This window comes from Sceloporus occidentalis, unplaced genomic scaffold (genome assembly GCF_023333645.1).
Source record: "Sceloporus occidentalis isolate IW3139 unplaced genomic scaffold, rSceOcc1.0.p SCAF_1, whole genome shotgun sequence".
Classification (NCBI taxonomy): Eukaryota; Metazoa; Chordata; class Lepidosauria; order Squamata; family Phrynosomatidae; genus Sceloporus; species Sceloporus occidentalis.
In genome coordinates, this window is record NW_028316981.1 from 23893149 (window position 1) to 23916975 (window position 23827).

The window sequence follows — 23827 nt, forward strand, 5'->3', positions numbered from 1 at the left end:
GGTAGCACCAACTTTTGTAGACTTGAACCTTGTTCATGCATCTGAGGAAGGACAGGCTGCTTACCTGTAACTGTATTTCTTTGAGTGGTCATCTATGAATTCACATAAATGGGTTATTCTGCCCCTGCACAGAGCTGATCGGAACCTTCTTAGTGCTATTAGAAGCGTTTTGGCAGTAGACCCACCCAATCCCCAACTGCGTTATTGGCCAGCTTCCCCCCAAACCCTCTGTTCTATGGACTCCAAAGCAGCAGCCCAGGATTGAAGGAGAGGCAGGGCATGACTGTGAGGGGCGGTTGGGTGGGATTTGTGTGAATTCACAGATTACCACTCAAAGAACTGTCATCCTTCGGCCTGCGAGGGAATGAACAGGCAGGCCCAGTTCCATTAGGGCTAGCCTGAAGATAGAGAGCCCTCCCTCCATGATAACTGTCATCCTTCGGCCTGTGAGGTAGTGAACAGGCAGGCCAAGCTCCACCAGGGCTAGCCTGAAGATAGAGAGCCCTCCCGCCATGATAAGTGTCATCCTTTGGGCCTGTGAGGGAGTGAACAGGCAGACCCAGTTCCATCAGGGTTAGCCTGAAGAAAGAGGGCCCTCGCTCCAGTCCATCTGCCTTGGTCCAGGCCTCAGAGGGAGAGAATAACCACTGGACCTCATCCTCTTCCCCACCACCATTTCCTTCTCCTTTTGTGTCGTGTCTTTTAGATTGTAAGCCTGAGGGCAGGGAACAGTGTAATTAAAAATAATAATTGTAAGCCGCTCTGATAGCCATTAGGGCTGAAGGGCGGGGTATAAATACCATAAAATAAATAAATAAATAAAAAGAAATACGGTTACAGGTAAGCAACCTGTCCTTCTTTGTGGTCTCTGCGAATCACACAAATGGGTTAGACTGACAATCTTCAGTCAGTGGAGGAAGGAGTTCCATACCACGCAAGAAAGGCACATTGCTCCCAAATAGAAACATTATTTGTGAAACCAAGCCCAAGGGCATGCAAACATTGGGACAAACAGTCCTGCTGATATGACAACTCTACAGAATCGAACAGAAAATTCAATACAGTGGACCCTTGTTATACACTGGGGTTTGGTTCCAAGATCCTCCATGGATAACAAAATCCGTGGATGCTCAAGTCCCATTAAATAGAATGACATAGCAAAATGGTGTCCCTTATAAAAAAATGGAAAATCAAGGTTTGATATTTGAAATTTATACTTTTTTTGAACATTTTCAAACTGTGGATGCTTGAATCCATGTATAAAAAATCTGTGTATAAGAAGGGCCGACTCTACTGAGATATAGTGGGGAACAGTCACCAATGCAGGTGAAACATGCCCATTGGCAGAAAAAACAGGCTTGCCAGCTAACCGTATGTTGCAAAGACTGTAGGTAAACCTTGATGGTCCATAATAAATGTTGGGTGCAAACTAAGGTCAGGGGAACACCCTGACCTAGATAGCACAGGTTTGTTGGCCCCTTCCCCACCACCACTCCCTTCTCCTTTTGTGTCGTGTCTTTTTAGATTGTAAGCCTGAGGGCAGGGAACCGTCCAATTAATAAGATTGTATGTACAGCGCTGTGTAAATTTACAATGCTTTATAAATAAAAGCTAATAATAATAATAATAATAATAATGCAGATTATGCCAAAGCTAGGTGGCGTGAAACCGAAGGAAGCTCACTATTCTAAGCAGTTATAGTAAAATACCAAACAAGAAGGTCTGGTATACAGACATTGTCTGTTCTGAAAAGGTGAATGGAAGCCAACATGAAGGGCAATAGGCTTGCAACAATGTGAGGCTGCACAGGTCAGGACATTGGTACCCAGGAAAGAGGAGCTTACAAAGCCCTCAAAATGTGTATGCATTCATTCAAGCAATCTTTAGGAAAAGGGCAGGGACCTGATAAAGTTTCTCGAAGCCAAGATTTGAAGAGTATGACATTGAGAGACACAGCTTAGAATGCTAAGTAGTCTAGGACTACATGTCCTCTTTAACAGAATATAAAATTGACAAGAACCCCTTAGAAGGGGCCTGGGCATGGGAAGAAGGCATGTATTCCTCACCATATATAGTGGCCCTTGGTAAAGAGGCACCAACTGCCTTAACTGACACTCATACCGAGAAGTGGCAAAACTTTCCCCCATGAATGATGCTGGTACCGAGTGCATAATGGTAGTGTCCCTAGGTATAGAGGTAGCAAACCAATTGATGAGTTTGATTGTACAGTCCTGCTCATATGGTGAAGGATTATCTATACCAAGAGTGCAATAGCAATAGCAAGTGCATTTCTATACCACTTATCAGTGCACTTAAGCACTCCCTAAGCCAGGGGTAGGCAACCTACGGCCCGCGGGCCGGATCCAGCCCGCCGAGGCCTTCCCACCGGCCCCTGCGCAGTCCTGCCGCCGATTGCCGCTGATCGCCCCGTTCTTCCGCCGCTCCAGGTGCCATTTTGTTTTTCAAAATGGCGGCCAAAGTCTCGCGTGATCTCAGGATGGCAAAGGTCACGCGAGACTTCATCGCCATTTTGAAAAACAAAATGGCGGCGCCCATCTAGGAGGCCCGGTGCAGCCCCTGGAGCACTCCAACAGGGCTCCAGGGGCTGCAGCAGGCCTGCAGCAGGCTCCACCTCGCCCTCCGCCCTCCTCCTCCTCCTCCTCCCTAAGAGCAGGGAAAGGAGGAGAGGCAGAAGGAGTGCAGAGCGAGGGAGAAAGGGAGCCAGGGAGCCACAGCCACAGCGAGGCAAGAGAGGTTGGTTCATTGGGGGAGGGGGTTAGCTGAAGCTACACCAACTACTTGTGGCTTTCTGGGTTGAGCCAGTGCATGCTTGCTGCCTTTAATTTTGAATTGCATTTTAGCAATTTCCATGCCTGTAACTTTAATATTATTATTATTATTATTATTATTATTATTATTTACTTGCCCTTGGTGTACTTTCTGCAAAATTCCTTCTCAATGAGAAAGAGGAGGAGGAGGAGGAGGAGAAAGAGGAGGAGGATGAGAAAGAGGAGGCGGAGGAGTGTGACTTTCCAAAGTGCATTTCTGTGTATTTTTGGTGCATTTATTGCTGAAAGGGCTGCTGTAACAATGATAGTAGTGGTGATGATGATGATGTTTCGGTGGAAGCTCCGCCCCCGGAGGGTGGAAGCTCCACCCCTGGCATGTGGCTCCGCCCCTGGAGGGTGGAAGCGCCACCCCGGCATGCGGCTCCGTCCCCGGAGGGTGGAAGTTCCACCCCCAGCATGTGGCTCCGCCCATGGGGGTTGGAAGCTCCACCCCTGGCATGCGGCTCCGCCCCCGGAGGGTGGAAGCTCCACCCCCGGCTTCGGCCCCCCATTTGTCTGAGGGACAGCAACCTGGCCCCCGGCTCAAAAAGGTTGCCTACCCCTGCCCTAAGCGGTTTACAAAGTGTAAGCTAATTGCCCCCAACAATCTGGATACTCATTTTAGCGACCTCAGCAGGATGCAAGCCTGAGTCGCGCTTGAACCCTTTTGCTGGTATTGAACTCGCAACCTTGTGAGTAAGTGGCTGTAATACAGGCATTTAACCACTGTGCCACCAGGTTGTGTCCCCAAGATTATGGGAGACAACTTGGAATTGAATATCAGAATTGAATGATCGGATTAAGTGATGTTTTACCATCCCCGGATACGGAGGACAATTTAAACTGTCAAGGATATCTGTACATAATACCATGTGACCCGAGAGGAAGGATGTCCTCATAAAATTGTAACGTGTGAATGGTGATGTCCTTCCTCAGTATGGAGGGGGCACCACATCCCCTGAATCAGCTATATAAGGATAGCTGTGTTGTTGGGTCTTGGTATGGAGGGAATATTCACACTGTCTATCTGTCCAATGACTATGGCATCCCTTGATATTGAGAGAGCAACCTGAAATATGTCTCGGTTTCGAATGAAATGGGAGGCAGTTATGAAACGTACAATGGTAGACTTCAGCATAGAAATAATAACCATAGCCTTGAATCAGAATGAGCATGTGCCAGGTGATCATGGCTTGGAGCCAAACATGTGATCACTGGTACTGATTCAAGGGACGAATTGTAGGAGCCATAATAGGCCTTGAAAAGGAGGGGACAAGCATGGCCCTGGATTTGGCAGAGCGCTCGCAGGTAGTGGCCCTCGGTACAGAGAAAACTATGGTCCCAAATCAGGGAGGCGTGAGCCAATGGTGCACCTCGATATATAGAAGGGAAAATCATGGCTCCAAATTGTAGTTGACCTCGGTATAGAGGGCGCAACTATGGCCTTAAATCCAAACCAGCATCAGCCACATTGGCTCTTGAGAACAGTCAATCACAGCCATGAAATCAACCAGGTGGCGGCGAGGAGTGTGTGATGGCACTAATAACGGCTCTCAGAAACTGAAAGGTCAGCTGCATTCGAATCCTCTTGTGCAGCTTAAAATGGTACTGTTGGAACCTTAATATTTGTTCTCCCAAAGGAGTGTCAAGACGGAATACAGCCATACTGTGATGGCAACCTGGCTACCACTCGATACTTGGGGAAGGTGACATGTAAGACCACCCGCGGGCCAATCTGGAACACCCCAGAGAGTCAGGGGCCAACGAGCATCGAAGGAGGGATGTGAGGCAATAGGTTCAACCCCAGAGAGTCAAGGCATAGGTAGGCTGTGAGTCAATTGGTTTGACCCTGGAGGGTCAGGCACCGAGGAGAAACAAAGTGTGGCTGTGAGCCAATCAGTTTGACCCCAGAGGGTCAGGGAACAATGAGGATTGACGTTGGGCTGCAAGTCACTTGGTTTGATCATGGGGAGTCAGGGACCAACAAGGATTGAGTTGGGCTGCAAACCAAACAGTATGACCTCAGAGAATCAGGCACTGATGAGGATCAAAGTCAGGCTGCAAGTCAAATGATATGACTCCGGAAAGTCAGGGATTGACAAGGATTGAAGTCAGGCTGCAAGCCAATTGGTTTGATTCCAGAGAGTCAGGGACCAATGAGGGTCGAAGTCAGGCTGCAAGCCCATCGGTATGACTCCTGAAAGCCAGGGACCGATGAAGAGGCTTTTGGAGTGTTTCTAGCCAAAGTGTGGGAATTGTGCAGCCCTCCAGATATTTCAGGAGTGCAACTCCCAGCAGCCCTAGCCAGCATAACTTTTGTTGTTGTTGTTGTTATCCATCCTTGAGTCAATCCCGGCCCATGGAGACCCTGTAGATGAGGCATCACCAAGACTCCTTATGCTCCACTGCTCTGCTCAGGTCCTGCAAATTCATATCCATGACCTCCTTAATAGAGTCCATCCATTTTCTAGCATGCAGCCATCCTCTCTTTCTGCTTCCCTCCACCTGTCCTACCATTATTTTTTCCAGTGAGTTTTGCTTTGATTTTGAGTTCCTGCACAGCAGGGATTTGGACTGGATGGCCCTTGTGGTCTCTTCCAACAGTATGATTCTTTGATTTTATGATTCTATGATATGGCCAAATTATCATAGCCTGTTTGATCATTGTGGTTCAAGCTTGGCTTGCTCTTTCTCTCTGTATGTGCTTTCAAGTCACCCAGCAGCTTATAACTCCATGAATTTCATAGCACTTTCTTAAACAAGGACTACTCAGTTTTTCAATTTCCTTCCTTTGAAATGTAGGCTACCACACCTGGTATTCGCTGGCAGTCTCCCATCCAAGTACTAACCAAGGCTGACCATGCTTAGCTTCTGAGATCTGGAGCCTTTTGGATATTTAGGTCTGTAGGTCCCATATTGGTCATTTTGGCAGGACTCTCTTCCAACATCACATTTCACTATTCAAGTAGGGCTTCATTATTGCTTTCACTTAAAAGGCAGTTACTCCATCTTTTTCTTCTCACATATTTTCTCTGGAAAGTAAAAAAGAAGGGGGAAAAAAAAGCTAAAGGGAGAACACAGGAGAGTTACAAACTGAAGACAAATACATGTAAATTCCCTGCAGAGATCAGTGAGTGGAGCAGTCTAGAGTACAATGGAAGTCCACTTCCAGAAGCATCTTAAGTGTGTTTTACGGAAAAAGACTTTAAGTGGAATGACTCAGCAAGTGGGACATGAAATATAGTCTATGACTGAAAATTCAGTTCAAATGAAAGTGAAAGAAAGAAATTTCTTGGCACTTCATCCCACTTCTCTAGGAACAACTCTTCACACACTATCACTCATTTTCCTCCTGACGCCTACCTAAAACTGATTTTATTCAAATCCACACATAAGCTTGTTTAAGTTTTGTTAAAACTGATTTAACAGGTTTTGGCTTTCAAATGATCTTGTTTTAATGAACTAAATTGTTTAATATGTTTCTAATCTATATAACTTATATTTTCCTATTTTAAAATGTTTTAAATTGGCCATGTTATTATACTGTGTGCCTCACTGAGGTTTTTTGTTTGTTTGTTTTGATAAAGGAAAGAACATACATATTTTAACTAATGAACAAATAAAGAATGCTGCTATTTTACTCTCTCCTGCCTTAACAGATTTTCTGTAGCAAGAAAAAAATGGAAAAAGCAGTTGAAAAACACAGGATGATTAACAATTGGATGATGGTAGTATCTGGAAATCCTTTAAAGTTCTGTGAATGAGCCAAAGCAATTGCACTCTTGCTTCTAGAGATACCCTCATTGGAAGCTTAGAAAAAGAGGAAAAGAGAGCTTTGTTTTATTTTGTTTGTATTTATTTAGAGCACCAAGTAAATCAAAACATGCACACTGCATCGGAGCTCAGTAACAGCTCCCATTCCAGGATCGGGTTGCACTGGTTGTTTTCATCTACACTAGTGACTTTCCACTTTGTACTCCAACAGAGACCAAAAGGTGTTATCATTAGCATTTAAGGATACCATGACTGTAACCTTGGAACTGCCTGAAATGTGACAATCTCCTTCCCAAAAATCATCCCCCCTGTGAGTCAGTGGGTGAGTCTTCCCAGACTCAACAGATGCCTCATCTATACCGGGCAGCTTGAGCTTAAACTGAACCTGGCGGTTGGCTGGCAGTATACCAGCCAGAGGTGACACCAGCTCATAGCCTTCTTCCCAGTTCTGATATGCCTTTGGAAAAACCGGCCACTTCACACTCTTGTTTGGACAAGACAGGAGGTAGCTGAGGGCACAATGATGACTCCCTGGATCAAATGTCTTCTTTGCCCAGATGTGTAGAGCAAAGTCCCCTGCGTGGGGGAGGTGAATCTTTAACTCCACCTGGCGTCCTCGGCAGGTTTTCCAAATGTGACGCCTCCTTGTATCTTCTGACACCGTGCTGGAATCTGAATCCAGAGTAGCAAAGACATCCAGATCTTTCCTCCGGGTGAAAGTGACAACACAGCGGCCATCATCACTGTGGATAATTGGGCTACTGGGCAAGGCCTCCAAGATGCCTTTCTCCTCTGAATGCCAGCTGGGTCCCACTGGCTGGATAAGAGCTTTGGGCAAAGAAATGCTTTTGTCTACAGAAGAACACTTCAAAGAATATTTTAACACATTGCTGTAGTCTTTCTCCTTATCTTTGAAAGGTTTGGCAAAGATATCCAAACTATGAGTCCCCATCTGCTGAGGATACACTTCCAATAAAACCCCATCCTTCTGCAAGGTCATCAAAGAGTGCTCCTTGTCCCCATTAAGTGTAACCAGGAAGAGAGCTGGAACACGGCTCTCAATGAAAACTGCTGCTTTGCCATTTTCTGTGAAACAACAATAAAAGTTTCCATGCAGTTAATAGCTATTATAAACATTTTCCATAAACAAGCTTTTAAAAATCATGTTTCTGCCCCCTTGCCATCAGAGAGAGGAACAGGCTGGGTTAAGGCAACCAAAGGATATTCTTACCGCTCTGTATATATAGGCTGAGTCTCCCTTATCTTAAATGCTTGGAAGCAGAAGCGTTTGGAATTTTGGACTTTTTTGGATTTCAGAATACCTCTATTTGCATATACATTCATAATGAAATGTCTTGGAGATGGGACCCAAGTTGAAATATAAAATTCATTTATGTTCCATATACATGATATACATGTAGTATGAAGGTAATTTAATACAATACTGTAAATAATTTTGTGTATGAAACAATGTTTGTGTACATTGAACCATCAGAAAGCAAAGGTGTCAGTATCTCAGCAACTGATGAAAAAAGTTTTGGTTTTTTGGAAGATTTTGGATTTCAGAATTCCAGATAAGGGAGACTCAGCCTGTAATATTTTAGATAAAATTTGCCAAAGGAATCTACTCTATCCTCTAGTGTGAGTTCAAGGTGTTGATGATGACATTCATAGCCCAAAACAGCTTTTGATCTCAATACTTGAAGGAATATCTCTCCCTACATATGTCTGCCTGAGGATTAATATCTGATAGAGATGCCCTCCTCTGTGTCCCACAAGTCGGGGCAATATGATGAGGGAGACCAATACATTTCTGTACTAAGTAAGGCTGGATCTTTATTTCAGAAACACTACCGGTGGGGGATTTGTTTTTTTAATTATGTTTAAAAAGTAACTGAACATTACACAGCAGTGAAACATTAGTATTGAGTTGCTAAACCAACGGGCAACCTCAGTATGGTTCTTTGGGGGAAATAACATCAATCAACTGAAATAAAAAGGAAGAGAATGGATTTTTTTGTTGCTTTTACCTGTTTCAATTATTGCTGTTTTTGAAGAGGTTTCAACCAGCCCTATGGAATAAAATTTAGGGCTGTAGCATGCATTATGTTCAAACTGCTGCAATGCCAGAGGCTGTTTCAGAAGCTGCCACTCATGGTCTTCCGGGAAGTGATCATTAATAAATAGAGCAGGATGGGTAAGGAAGTAAAATTCATTGTAACTGCAAAAGGAGGAAACAAAATATTGCAGAGTTTCACCATAACAAGTCTTAGGGACAAAGGACCTGTCTACATTATTTATAAACCTTGAATTCTCCCCAGCCTCACTGTGTGCTGGTTACATTACACAGGCCCGAACTTCCAAATTGGGTCTGAGCTGTTTTCACAATGCCTGGATCTGATTTGGGGTCCCTATTCCTTGCTCCACTTTAAAAAGACCTACCTTCTGCTTCAGATTTTCCAGAACACCCAGAACCATTAGAACCATGTATCCCTGCCAAGTTGCTCTGTGGGCATAATTCACTCTGGGTGCCTTGTTCTGACCTTAAAGCAATGTGTTTCTGCAGTGGCAGTGGCAGCGGGCTCACAGGGACCATGTGGGAAGGCAGCTGCTCTTAAATCACCAAAAAGTCTCCGCAGGTAAGGCAAGAGAATTTAGGGAGAATTCAGGGCTAGAATACTCTGAGGGCAAATGTAGATGTGACAAAGCAGTCTCATAATACACAGGGTGCAGTCTAGATCAGGCCTCGGATGACTTTGGGCTTATGAGATAGACTTCCTTTTTCATAAGAACCTTCAGGTCTTCTGAATGTATGCGTTGTGTGCCTTCAAGTCACTTCTGACTTATGGCGATCCTAAGGCAAACCTATCGGGGGGTTTTCTTGGCAAAATACAGTGAGTCCTTGTTATCCACTGGGATTTGGTTCCAGGACTTTCCATGGATAACAAAATCCATGGATGCTCAAGTCCCATTAAATATAATGGCATAGCAAAATGGCGTCCCTTATATAAAATGGAAAATCAAAGTTTACTATTTGGAATTTATACTTTTTTTGGAATATTTTCAAGCCATGGATGCTCAAATCCATGAATAAAGGATCCATGGATAAGGAGGGCCAACTGTATGTTCAGATGAGGCTTGTCATTGGCTTCCCCTGAGGCTGAGAGCATGTGACTTGTTCAAGGTCACCCAGTGGCTTTCATGGCTGAGCTGGGAACTGAACCCTGGTCTCCAGAGTCATAGTCCAACAGTTAAACCACTACGCTTCGCTGGTCCACTGATCAGGCACATATGCAAAAATAGCAATTCAGGACATCAGAACAAGGTGCCTGTGAGCAATTGCTCAGCCTAGGGATTTGCATCTTTATTTCAGCAACTTGATTTTGGATGGAGAAAGGTCTTTTTGCTGCCAGTATGGTTAACCCATTCAGATCTCAGCACCTTATAAACATTTGCTAAATAAATAAATAACCCTGTGCACATGGAAGGTCCAGCCCTTTCTATTGGCTTAAGGGCAACACGCCACTCAAAAAGATTTATCAAAGACAATAAATAGAGAATGATTGGGATTTAATTATTTTTTGTGGCCCTGCTCACCATGCTGACGACTTCATCTCTACAGTCTGTGCCTATAATGGCCAATTTTGCAGCCATCAGATCACAAATTCTGGCATAAATGGTAGCAAAAAATGAAATAACTTTAAGTATTTAAAGGGATGTCATACTGACAAAGGAACAAGCTTGTTTTCTGCTGCTCCAGAAACTGGGACATGAGGCAAGGGACTCAAACTACAGAAAAAGGGATTCCAGCTCAACATTAGGAAGAACTTCCTGACAGTAAAAGCTGTTCGATAGTGGCTGCCTCAGAGAGTAGTAGAGTCTTCTTTGGGGCTTTTTCAACAGGCTAGATGGTAATCTGTCATAGGGGAGTTTATCAAATGGGAGGAATTTCTCTTAAATTTGAATGAAAAGAAAGTGGGGCCAAAATGCATTCACTTAAAGTTGCTAGTTTCACGCAATTACGTGAATACGCATTGCATTTGAACTGGCTCCCCATTGCCCGAAAATAGCATGCCATTGCCTGAATTTGCATGTAGCAGTCTATCATGCAATAACGTGAAACCACATGATTGCGTTCGGACTGACTTCCCATCGCCCGAATTTGTGTGTAGTAGGTTATTACGCAATAACCTTAAACCCCATGATTGCGTTCAGATTGCCATCGGATTATACTTCCAATTCTCCTTATATGATAAACTCCAGGGGGTGCTTTAATTGTGTCTTCTTGCATAGCAGGGGGTTGGACTGGATGGCCCTTGGAGTCTCTCCCAGCTCTATGATTCTAAGTAAATTGTAGTGGCTTCTAAGCCAGTAAGGTAGTAATTCTGCTCTAGGTTTTAGTCTAAATTTTAAATTATTTGCCCAACCTGATCCCTGTTTCCCAAATAGATTAAGCACCTTGGGCTTTAAAATTCATACTAAATTCTGGAGCAGATATACTACCCCATTGGTATGGGAGCCACCAGCACTTGCTGCAAATAGAAATAGGGATAAAAGCCTTCATTGTGTCTGCAACTGGCCTTTTTTTACTGCTTGAAAGTAACATACCTGAAAGTGAACTTGGTACAAGAGTCATCCACACTGCCACTTCCCCAGGTGCTATCCAGAAGATGCCATCTTCCATCAAGGTAAACAGAATTCCAGGCATGATCACTTTCCCCTTTAAGTACTTTTCCTGGTCTGTATCCATACCCTTTGGAGAAGCCTGACAAGTTTTTGCATTGTATCCCTGCAATACTGAAAGGAAAAGAAAGATGTTCAGGACCACTATAGTAGAGAAGAACATTGTGGTTGTTTTCACCCTATTTAGCTTGGAGTCGATATCCTTCACTTATTATTTTTATGGAAGAGCAAAAAAATAATGGAGGAGAAAGAAATCTTACCTACCAGCTGCATTACAAACATTTTCTTGATGTCCTGTCAACTTTTTCCCCTCACACAACTGACTTTGTATAGGTCGAGTCTCCCTTATCTGAAATGCTTGGGACCAGAAGTGTTTTGGATTATGGGGTTTTTTTTTCCAGATTTTGAAATATTTGCATATAAGTAATGAGGTATCTTGGAGATGGGACCCTATTCTAAACATGAAATTCATTTATGTTTCATATACACATTTATACACATCACCTAAAGGTAATTATATACATAATTTTGTACATGAAACAATGTTTGTGGACTGAACCTTCAGAAACCAAAAGTGTCACAGAAATAGAGTCACTGTCACTATCTCAGCCACTAATGTGGACAAGTTTGGATTTTTGAGAATTTCGGATTTTTGTATTCTGGATAAGGGATAATTTTTCATCTTAAAATGTAATTACAGAACTAACTTTCCATGGTAGACTAGCAAAGTGCTATCAAGGCCTTTCAAGGTTTTACCCTTTTGTTTCATATTAAAAGCTTTTCCACATATCATTTTAAAACCAGCTAATTTGCATATTCCCATTAATTCATGATTGTCACAGCATTCTGGGATTGTCTGTTTCAGTTCCTGCTCCTGGCATGCAGAATGATGAAGTTTCCCCCCAGGCTCTGCACTGTTACTTCTGGGGCTCTTACAATAAGAAAGCCCACAAGTCATGGAGCAAGGCAGAATATTCCATTCTATATGTCTTGCTCCAAATAGTACAATGGGCTCACCATTCCCCTCCTCAGTTCCCTCCCCTATATTCATACTGAGCCAAAAAGCCCTGGCACCAGTTGGGAGTGGGTGAAAATGCCTGTCCAGACATTAAAGTCATCACACAACCAAAAATGAGACATCTTTCTCTTCTACAGTTCCTGCCTCTGAAATGTATCTCTGTGTCCAGAGACCCAGGAAGAAGCACTGGAGGCTTCAGATTAACTGCAAGCTTAACTGCAAATGATCTGGAATGTTAATGGGCATTTCTAAGGCTGCTAAATTAGTGACTCTGCAAATTACCTGCACATTTGTTCAAAGAGCGCAGCGTATCCAGCACAAACACTCTTTCTTGATTGAAGGACATCTGCTGGTGCACAAGACCTCTTGGTTTTATTATGGAACCCTTCTACGTCATACTCTGGAGAGATGAAGACACATCTGAGATGTCATTACTTCAAAGCACGGAGAATGAAAAAAAATATGGGGCTATGATAGTCTTGCTTAGCCTTTTAGCAATATATTGGGGGTGAGTCTTTTGTTTATTCTTTTATTAAACATATGCCCTTGCTTTCTGCAAAACGTCTACTCAAGGTAGCTAAAACAAAATGTAAATAGAAATAGAAGTACAATATATGTACCTCCTCCTCCTCTTCCTCTTCTTTTCCTCCCGCACATCACCACCACCTTTATACCCCATTGTTTCCCAAAATTGAGACTCATGGCAGCTTACAATTTAAAACAAGTATCAGATCTTGTCTGATTTTGGAAACTAAGCAGGGTCATTCCTAGTTACTACTTGGATGGGAGACTGCCAATGAATATTGGGTGCTGAAAGTTATATTTCAGGGGAAAGAACTGGTAAAACTATTTCCGAATATTCCTTGCCTAAGAAGACCCTATGAAATTCATGGGTTGCCATAAGTCGATAGGTAACTTGAAGACACGTGTGTGCATGCACACACATACAATGCAGTTAAATACATACACATTTCAACATTAAAACAGAATTAAACTATTCAGCATTGTGTAGTGATTTGAGCTTTGAACTTTGGCGAGCAGGAGTCAAATCCCACCACAGCCATAGAAACCCACGACACCACAACCCCAACTGCTTTTTGACAGAAATGAAGAGGAAATTACACTTGCAGAAGTGGCTATCTGCCACTACAAGGTAACAGAGATAGAGACAGTTGCTAAAGTATTCCTACATTATTCCAGCTCTGTATTGTTTGTTCAGGCAAGTCACACTCTCTCAGCATCAGAGAAAGGCAAAGGCAAACCCCTATCTGAACAAATCTTACCAAGAAAAACCGAAGATTGATTCACCCATAGTTCAGAAATCGTACTGGTTTTAATTTGTTTTAAAATAGGATTTTAATTGGTTTTAATTCTGTTGTTATTTGATACTTTGTAAATTCTTAATTATATGTATTTTATTGAATTCTCTGCCTTTTTGTAACCTGCTTAGAGTGCCAGCCTGAGAGATAGGCAGGATATAAATGATTGGATGGAAGGATGGACGGGGCCTTCAAAATCAGCCTTTGTGGACACATGGAGCCTGAAGCCACACTTTGCCCACAAATACTTTTGGTCTTTCCCCTCTTCTGCAGGGGCCCCCTGCCTTCAACACACAGCTATTACTCCAATAAAGCTCCTACCTTATGGAGGTATGGTGAAAAGGGAAGGCTCCAGCTGACTGTTTTGTAGTTGTCGGGCATCAAAGCAACTTCCATTCTTTCAACATGGAAAAAGGTGGCACCTCAACTGCTTACCTATATGATGGCAAATCCATATCCATATTGCTCTGACTTTCTCCAGATCAGTGTGGACTTTTTGGAGCAAGGCACTCACCAGATTTTCCACACTGTTTCTGACATTCACCTATTTGATAAAACATAAACAGTTTTTGAAGATGTTAATAAGAGGGAAGCCACCCAAGTCCATCCTTCCATCTAGGGTTGTTGCTCGATTAAAGAAAATTTAGACTGCCATACTAAACAAACTTTAAAGAGTCGAAGGCTTTCATGGCTGGCATCCATAGTTTTTTGTAGGTTTTTTGGGCTATGTGGCCATGTTCTAGAAGAGTTTCTTCCTGGTGTTTCGCCAACATCTGTGGCTGGCACACATGGCACACATCTTCAGCCACACATGTTGGCGAAACGTCAGGAAGAAACTCTTCTAGAACATTGCAACATAGCCCAAAAAACCCACAAAAAACTTTGTAGAGTCGGGGCAATGTAATGCCAAGTGAAAGATGCACTAGTTGTAGGGAGTTAGGATTAGGCACAAACCTCTTTTGGCAACAGAAAAATCTTCTACCATCTGATCTCAAATATCAACTGATAGAGTAATTTGCCCAGGACTGTTCTGCAAGTTAAGATCTGCCTACAAAAGAATCCAAAAAGTGATGGAGAAGGGGTAGGACAAGGAGGCCAAAGTGCCAGTTAGTTTTATGTAATGTTCAACATCCCTAGGCTGGCAGGGATTTGGATTCTGCACAGCATTAACTGGCCTAGTGTTAACTCAGGTGGTCCTTTGACTATCTAGGAAATCTAGCAGAGGAATGCAGAACATGTAGTCCTACAGATGTGACAGCCCCCATGATTCCTTGGCATTGATTGTTGGGGGTTGTGCTCCAATACCATTTAGTGAGCTACATGTACTCCACTCCCTATTAAGTAGATTTCATACAAGACTGCAGACATATCTCAGTTTTAAAAGTAGAGGTGTCATGTGTATTATTTTTTCAAAAGGAAATTTGGTAGCACAGGCTGAAATGACACTGAAAGATTAGGGGTAAATTCTGTATTAAATGCCAAGCTTATTCTGATTGCCAGCTTTGAGGCCTGGAAACATACATACAGAGTAGAGAGTACAACCTATAGAGTATGGCATATAAAGTATAAGATACTGTATAATGTAGAAAGCTATGCACTTTAGAATGTGTGTATGTGTTACTGGGATCAAAGAGACAGGCTAATGCTAGGCAAAATACCTACTCTAGGCTATGCTAAAATAGATATAATTCCCATTAAGAATGTGATGGATGCCTGTTAAGATGCTTGTTGATATATAATGGATGCTGCTAGATTTAACAGTACTCAAGCAGATGACCCTTAGATGCCTGTGTGTTCATGGACGCATGAGATGAGATAGTATTCTTAATGGATAAATGGCTAAGCTATATTGTTGGAGTTGGTAATGTTCCTCTATGTGTTAACTACTTTAAAAAGCCTGTAAAAGAGATGCAGAGAGATAAGAGATTCAGTACATATGAGAATGTAACATCTTATTTACTATATCCTCTAATATAATGGATATATGATGCCTTACATGCAATGCAATCTAATGTGATGAAAGCAAAGTGCCCACACATTGTCATGTTTGTTCGTTTTTCCCTAAGGGGACTGTATGTGTGTGTATATTTATAAGTGGCCCAATTTACCAAAGAGCCTGCTTGGTTTCCCATATAACTATCCTGCAATTCCTAGACTTAAGAATGCTTAAGTGAAGTGTTGTTGTTAACTCTCCTTGTTTAGTTTTCACTACCATCACAAGTTGGACATCAAGATGATAATGGGGCCCCAAATGGAATCCAGCTTATCTGGCAAATGGCAAAGGACTCTCTATCTCTCAGTCCAACGAGATAAAGGTAGGGAGCCATGCCTAATCCCACACCACAAAAAAGGAATTTGACATGTTTAAGCAAACAATTTATTCAAAAGTAACAATATGATAAAACAACCAGAACATTTTGATCCTTTGGGAGGTCACTTGAAGGCTTATTACAAAATGCATGCACGGTAGTCTTTTCCTTTCACCAGTCTCCACCTTTCTTAAGATTTGGTAGCAAAACTTACAATCTTACAAATCTAAAAAAACATGCCTGGGTTGCGGATGCAGTAGACTTATTTGCTCTCCCATTTTCTCTCTGTTTTGCTCTATGGGAGTCTGAAGGTAGCTTCAGTCTAGAAGCTGCTGTTACCTTGGTAGCTGCTGTTATCTTGCCTATGGTAGGCAGGCACAAATGGCTACAGTAGGATGGGCTTGAGTAGAATCCCATTCTTTCCCAGCACAGGCTTAATTGCATTATTACAGACACGCTGCTGCAACTCAACACTGAAAGTCTGTACTTCTTCAGAATTCGTTTATAATCCTCACAATGTTGTTGTTGCTAAAACACTTCCAGCTAGACAAGGACAAGGAGGAAAGGGTAGCTGGTAAGGCATTAAAGGATCCAAAACACACTGCAAAAACAATCCAGTCTGAGACTGTTTTAACTGCCTTGGCTCAATGCTAGGGAATTCTGGGAATTGTAGTTTTGTGAGACATTTAGCCTTCTCTGTCAGAGAGCTCTGTGCCACAATAAACTGCAATTCCCACGATTCCTTAGCCAGGGCACTTAAAATTGTCTTGAACTGGATTATTTCTGTAATGTCCTTTGGACCAAAAGCCTTTGCAAAAAGGAGCTTCACTATCAGAGACTTTGTTAATTGAAGTATGCCTGTATTAATCATTTTAAAAGGTTTACCTTTGATGCATGGGCATCCAGACTCTTAAACTGTTCCAGGTTTACTGTCATTGATTTCAGACTGGATTTATCCCATGGATATGCTAGAAAAAAACATGGAAGAGTTATTCAAGAAACTTAACAAGTTTAGCATCAGAAGAGAAAATGACAGTGGCTCACATAACCTAATGAAGAGTTTGGAAGTGATGCTTTTGTAGAACCTCCCAGAATCTCCAGCCATCATAGCTACTGGAGGATTCTGTGAGGTAGTTCAAAAATTCATTTTTCCAAAGCTGTACTGTAATGCTTAAAGGACAAAAGAGAGAAGAACTGCAGAGCACAAAAGTCCAAAAGTTCTAGTGTTCGGCAAGTAAAATCACACAAGATGGAATAGGGGAACTTTTCTTCACAGTTGCTAGTGTTTTGACTATGAAGTGATCAATAGCTGCAGCTGGAGACCCAATGCTGGACTAGATTGAGCTTTGGTCTGATTAGGCAATTAAATTTTAGATTGCTTATACACCAAATCAAACTAGAAACTCTTGCAGTATCAATGCACCAGTTGTTCATGTCTCCTTGGGAATTTGTTATTTGTCCTCAGATTGACTTCAGTTTATGGCAATCCAGTGAACAAGAGACCTCTTAGGTCCCCCACAGCTCTGCTCAAATCTTTCAAATTTAGAACTGCGTCTCCTTTGATTGAATCAATTTACCTTTATTGTGGTATCTCTCTTTTCCTACTGCCTTCCACTTTATAATCTTTTTCAATAGGTCACATTGTTTCATGATGTGTCCAAAGTACAACAGCATCATTTTAGTAATCTTTCCTGCTAGTAAGCATTCTGGATTGATACCCTCTAAGCACTCTTAATTTATCTTTTTAGATGCCCATAGTATATGTAGCAACTTTGGAGACCAAGGTTTGATTCCCACTTGGCCATGAAACCCACTGGGTGACCTTGGGAAAGTCACACTCTCTCAGCCTCAGGGAAAGACAATGGCAAACATCCTCTGAACAAATCTTGCCAAGAAAACTCCATGATAGGTTCACCTTAGGGTTGCCATAAGTTGGAAATGACTTGAAAGCACACAACAAACACACAGTACACATAGGCGTTTATCACACTGAGGTTATTGGAGCTAAGATCAGGGGTGACTGAGGGTCGAACGATGCGAATTGACGTTATAACTTGAGTGTTTTATCACACCTGGTTGCCCTTCCATTGCCTTTCCGAATCGAGGGGGAATCAAATCCAAGGCAAGTCACGTGATGCGGATTCATGCAAAGCGGAGTGAGTGCAAATTGTATTACCACACCGGTGCATACCATGCGGATTCAATTTGATTCGAATTGGGACCCTTGCACATGCTCAGTGGGGCCCTGAAGGCATCCTGAACCTTTGCACTTCCGGGGTGAGGAAGGGAGCCTGGTTCCACTTTCACGTGAATGACAGGTTCACCTTTCTTCCTTCCTTCTATTTTCCCACCCCTGGCAGCCAAATTCAAAGGGGTCCTCTGTGTCAGAGCCCCCATCCATTTCAGCCACATTGACATCTATCCTCTTGTTATTCTCCTCATCTATTTCATCTACATCTCTCCTTCCCTTTGTAACAGTTGCCTTCTCTTAGGTTGCATCCACACTGCGGAGATAATCTGGTTTAACTCCACTTTAACTGTCCTGGCTCAGTGCTATGGAATTCTGGGAGTACCATCTCTCCCTCCAGCCTCCTGTTTCTTTCCCTTCAGATCTGTCATCTGGATTGAAATCTACCTTCCATCCCTTTCCAGTTTCATGTGAATGCTAGCCCCTGCATCTGCACTGCGGAAATAATCCAGTTTGACTTCACTTTAACTGTCCTGGCTCAGTACTATGGAATTCTGGGAACTGTAGTGTCCTGAGACATTGAGCCTTTTTTGCCAGAGAGCTCTGGTGCCTCAGCAAACTAATAACTTAAATAATAATAATAATAATAATTATTATTATTATTATTATTATAAAATAATAAATTATTATTTTAAAAATAAATTATTATCATTATCATTATTATTATTATTATTATGGAAGTTGGAGTTTGTTGTGGGTCCTTGGCTCGAGGCTATGGAATTCTGGGAGTTTCATCTCTACCTCCAGCCTCCTGTTTCTTTCCCTTCACATCTGCCAGCTGGATCTACCCTCCATCCCTAGCCTCATGTGAATGATAGGGAATGTCACCTTTCTATAAATGCCCTCTGCTTCATCTGAATGTATCACCCACTGGCAAAATTATTGTTATTGTTATTATTTTGCAGTGTAAGAATTTTTTAATTAATTAATAATAATAATAATAACTGCAGTTCTACTTGGAAGTAAATCCTGCCTCCACCTTGGCCCCACTTTGGAGGACGCCCTGCCCCCCACCCCCAAAGAGTCCTTTAGAAACTTTACTAACCCCACTCTCTCTCTTTGCCCCCTCTTTTCCCTTTCTCCCCCCCCCCCGATCTCCCCCCTCCTCTCCAGCATGTCTCCTGTCCACGTTAAAATGTGAATGCATTCATTCAGGGGGGAGCACCGGAAGCAAATGGGGCAAAATTGCAGCACGGCATTATGGGAAATTTGCAACCCAGGGGTTTGCGGTGGTGTTCCAGAGCACAAGCAAAGTGTCATTCCACACCAGACCAATACACAGTGAATTCGAAGGGAGCCTCAATGAGAATCCTGTCAACTCACTTATTTAGCGGACCCTCCAAAATGAGGAGCCAGTAAGGATTCAGTCTGGAAGCACTGCGGAAGGCCACTGGAGGAGCTCCCATTGAAAGGAACCAGGTGTGAAAATACATTAACGTTATAACATGAATTCACATCGCTCGATTCGCAGTCACCCTGGATGTGAGCTGGAAAAACCCCATTTGATAAACGCCATAGAACTCTTCTCCAACACCACATTTCAAATGAGTTAATTTTCTTCACATCAGTTTTTTTGTTGTTTTTTTGCTGATTGTACTTACAAATTGGAAATACTATAGCCTGGATTACTCTGGATGCGTTTATACTGTAAATATAATGTAGTTTGACACCACATTAACTGTCATGACTCCATCCTACAGAATCCAGTCACAATTCACCATATAATTCTCATTCTCGGAATACATTAAGACCTTAGGAGGGACTTATATGGGGAAATATTTTCTCTACCAATCCGTCAGGACTCAGACCAACAGCTAGAAATTATCATCACAAAAGTGAACTGATATTTACCATATAGGTCTTGTTTCCCAGAAAGTGTTGGTTCTTGCTCCCCATCAACTTGAAAACCTAAAGAATTGTCATTGTTAGGATTAGATCCACAGAAAGCAAAAGAGGAAATTCTAGTACAATAAACTCAGATAATCTTTATTGATTGGGGCCACACCCTCTGTCTATTTTTGCCAGCCCCACCCCCACCCCAGTTTTGCTCATCCCAGTTTTGCAGCTGGGCCACTAAATTTTGGTGCTATGTTAATGGCAAAGACCTAGAATCATGGAGTTGGAAGAGACCCCAAGGGACATACAGTCCAATCCCTTGCCAAGGAGCAAGGCACAATCCTGACAGATAGCCATCCAGCCTCTGTTGAAAAACCTCCAATGAAAGAGACATCACCACTCTCCAAGACAGTATCAAACAACTCTTACCATCAAGAAGTTCTTCCTAATGTTTAGATGGAATCTCTTTTCCTGTAGTTTGAATCTGTTGCTCTGCATCTTGTCCCCTGGAGCAGCAGAAAAGAAGCTTGCTCCATCCTCAGTGTGACATCCCTTCAAATACTTAAACATGCTTTTGTAACAGCTCTTCCTTGTCCAACTCTATTGCCATATGAAGGCCTTACCTTTATTAATCTGCCCCGTCTGATCAGGAAATACCTGGATTCCTATAAGAACCACAGAAAACAAAAACTGTATCTACATTCATTCTTATGCTCATCAACACAGACAAGTATAAATTGCATTTATGAGTCACCTCACACAAAACATGCACATCGGTACAGTAAAAAACAAAGCCTTGCAAAATCCACCCAAGGTAAATACAAAAGCAGTACTTGCTATGATGGTGTGATGACTCTTCTGATTTTAGGAAGATAAGATAGGCCATATGTACCAGTAGTTTCCTTACATATTAATAACTTACCTTTTCTGATAGAGAACTTCTTCCGTATATGTGGTGTGGGGTGCCTAGGATGTACTTCAACACTGACACAATCTGAAGCAGACAAAAGAACCAACAACAACAACACAGCTAAGGAGAATTCAGAAAGAGAGGTCAAAATGATTATGTACCAAAACATTAAAAACTAGCAGAAAAAAATGGAAGAAAAACAGATGCCTCCAGCCCTCCCTTTTGGGGCGGTATGTACTGTGCCTTAGTCTACTGACCATTTCAAACAGTTACAAGTGATAAAACAGTACAATTATAAATACCACAATACAATTATATAAAAACATTACCATGTTACATTATGATAAAGTTATATTGAGCCAAAATAAAAATATGCCATCCAGTAAACTAAACATTTTCTCTCTTTCCCCCTCTTTTACCTCTTAAGTTGGTAGCCTTGGATACAAACAGGGCTACACTCTGAGATAAACTATTTTTCAAAAAGAATGTGAGTTTCTTCATCAGAAACCAGTTTCTCATGCAAGTCAGAACGAGGCCCAGATAATGCTCTCTACAGCTAGAATTTAAATGCCACTTGACAAAAGTATGTGCCAAGTCCTCTATTACTTGGGCATCACATACGCAAAGCTTATCTGTGCATGAAATGCCTGAAATCTCTCTATACGATCATTGTGCTCATAATCTCAAATCAGAAATGAATAATGTCATTAAATATATATCTCTGATTGATCACATAGCATGGATACATCATTCAGTTTACTATATGGTCCCAGACTGCATTGATGGGCAGATTTCATGTGACTAATCTGAGAAATGGGAATAAAAACCTGCTGGGGACAGAACTGACACTTGATAAACAACAGTCAGAGGAAATGAAGGTATCAAATGTGACTAACAATCAAAACTTAAGAAAGTGTTAAAGGTATCCATATGATTTTCTTTTTTTAATTATAGCAATCTGACTTACAGGTATTTTAAGACCAAGGTCTTGGAGCAACTGAAAGTTTAAAGTGCATACAAATTTGGCATTTTAATATATCGGTATTTTAAACCTTCAAACATTCCACAGATGAAAAATAGGAGTTGTGCTGCCAAGCAACATCAGAGTATGATTAAAACAAAGAAGCTTCATTTACATACTGCCTAAGCAGTGTCTAAGCGGTTTACAACTGTAAGCTAATTTGCCACCAACAATCTGGGTACTCATTTTAGTGACCTCGGAAGGACGCAAGCCTAAGTCAAACCTGAGCCCCTTTGCTGGTCTTGAACTCGCAACCTTATGGTTTTGAGTGAGTGGCTGCAGTACAGGCATTTAACCACTGCGCCACCAGGGCTCCTAAGATGGCAAAATGAGGGACAACACCTGAACTAGAAGAAGCTGCAACACTTTGCTTTTGCCTAAGCCTATTGGGAAGGACAAGATTTTGCTCCCCCCTTCTTCCCCTCATGGAGTTAGGTGCAGACTATCTCTATACGTCAGAAGTAAGCTGAGGGGAAAGGAGGGAACTGAGAAGAGACAGAAACTGAGACATTTTTAAAAACAGCTGAAAAAGTTGGATCTCACCCACTACATACTTTGATCAGGCTGAAAGGTAACAACTGGCAGTTGTCCATTATTCTGTGTTTCAACAGCCTGCCCTGTTTAAAGAAAGAAAGGAGCATTTCAAAAACTGGAAAGTGAAAGGTTTTAAAGTTATGATCAGTCAGCCCTCCACATTTGCGGCTTTGCTGAAGGACCCAGAGATTCCTAGAGAATGTGTAGGTCCTCCAGCGTGAGTCTATCATCAATTTTCAGAGGATGTTGACCACAGAGTTGCACTGGAGGACCTAGAGATTCCTAGGGAGGTGTTCTCTCAGATAAAATAGTGTTATTTTATTTGCAGTTTTTCAACTTTCATGGGGGTCCTGCCCCCTAATTGCAGTGAATGTGGAAGGCATACTGTAGTCAGAAAGAACAATCCATCAAAGTCTCAAGGAAGAACGAAATACCCAGGACATTTGAAAGCCAAGCTTTTGGAACCAGCATGGTGTAATGGTTTGAGTGTTGGATTACGACTCTGGAGATCAGGGTTCAATTCTCAGCTCAGCCATGAAACCCACTGAGTGACCTTGGCCAAATCACACTCTCAGCCTCAGAGAAAGGCTCTGAAGGAATCTTGCCAAGAAAACCCCAGGACAGGGTCACCATGAGTCAGAAACTACTTGAAGGCACACAACAACAACAACAACAAATCTAGCTTTTTCACTTGTCCACACATTGTCAAGATCCTTTTTATTGGGTGCAGACAGAATATCCTGCCCCTAATGGAAGTCAAAAGATGATATGAAGGCATATCCACTGAAGACAGAAGGTGTCCACATGGCTGTAAAAAGATGGAAGACTTATGTCATTTCCTTCTGTAACGTCCTTTGTATCTAGAGCTGAAAACTCAGTACTTCAATCCTCTTATTGCCCATATTAGAAATGTTAACCCCTCTCAACAAGTGACATTTTTTTTATCTCTTAACGAAATAGCAGTAAGGGATTTTGCTTCTAGCACCAAAGGGCTTAAATACCCTAAAGGCACCTGATCCTGGCTGATCTTGGAAGCTAAGGGGGGGGGGGGTCACACCTAGTTAGTACTGGGATGGGAAGCCACCAATGAATACCAGGTCCTGTGGGTTATATTTCAGAGGAAGAAACTGGCAAAATTACCTCCGTGTATTTCTTGTCTAAGAAAACACGGGGTATAAATAACAACAACTATTATTATTATTATTATTATTATTATTATTATTAGTCAACAGGTGATTTGAAGGCACATACACAGGCAAGAAAAACCTCATATGGGAAGAGAAGCTTTCCAGTATGAACTTAGGGCTATTGGATATACACAGCCATAACTATGAATTTATTATGGCA

General features: G+C 42.2%; 1 protein-coding gene across 3 annotated transcripts in view; it reads right to left on the reverse strand.

Annotated features, from left to right (window-relative positions):
• Positions 1-6683: 6683 nt before the first annotated feature.
• The window catches only part of LOC149321208 (kyphoscoliosis peptidase-like), a 30357-nt gene continuing 13213 nt past the window's right edge, over positions 6684-23827 (reverse strand). For all 3 annotated transcript variants that reach the window (XM_089517309.1, XM_089517299.1, XM_089517289.1), the window contains 10 exons: positions 22501-22563; positions 20938-21009; positions 20639-20680; positions 20031-20087; positions 16817-16899; positions 14058-14166; positions 12586-12703; positions 11211-11399; positions 8633-8823; positions 6684-7688 (listed from right to left, as the gene is read on the reverse strand). In XM_089517309.1, the coding sequence (XP_089373435.1) occupies positions 6784-7688; positions 8633-8823; positions 11211-11399; positions 12586-12703; positions 14058-14166; positions 16817-16899; positions 20031-20087; positions 20639-20680; positions 20938-21009; positions 22501-22563 (1829 nt within the window). In that variant the 3' untranslated portion in view covers positions 6684-6783. The remainder of the gene's footprint in view (positions 7689-8632; positions 8824-11210; positions 11400-12585; positions 12704-14057; positions 14167-16816; positions 16900-20030; positions 20088-20638; positions 20681-20937; positions 21010-22500; positions 22564-23827) is intronic.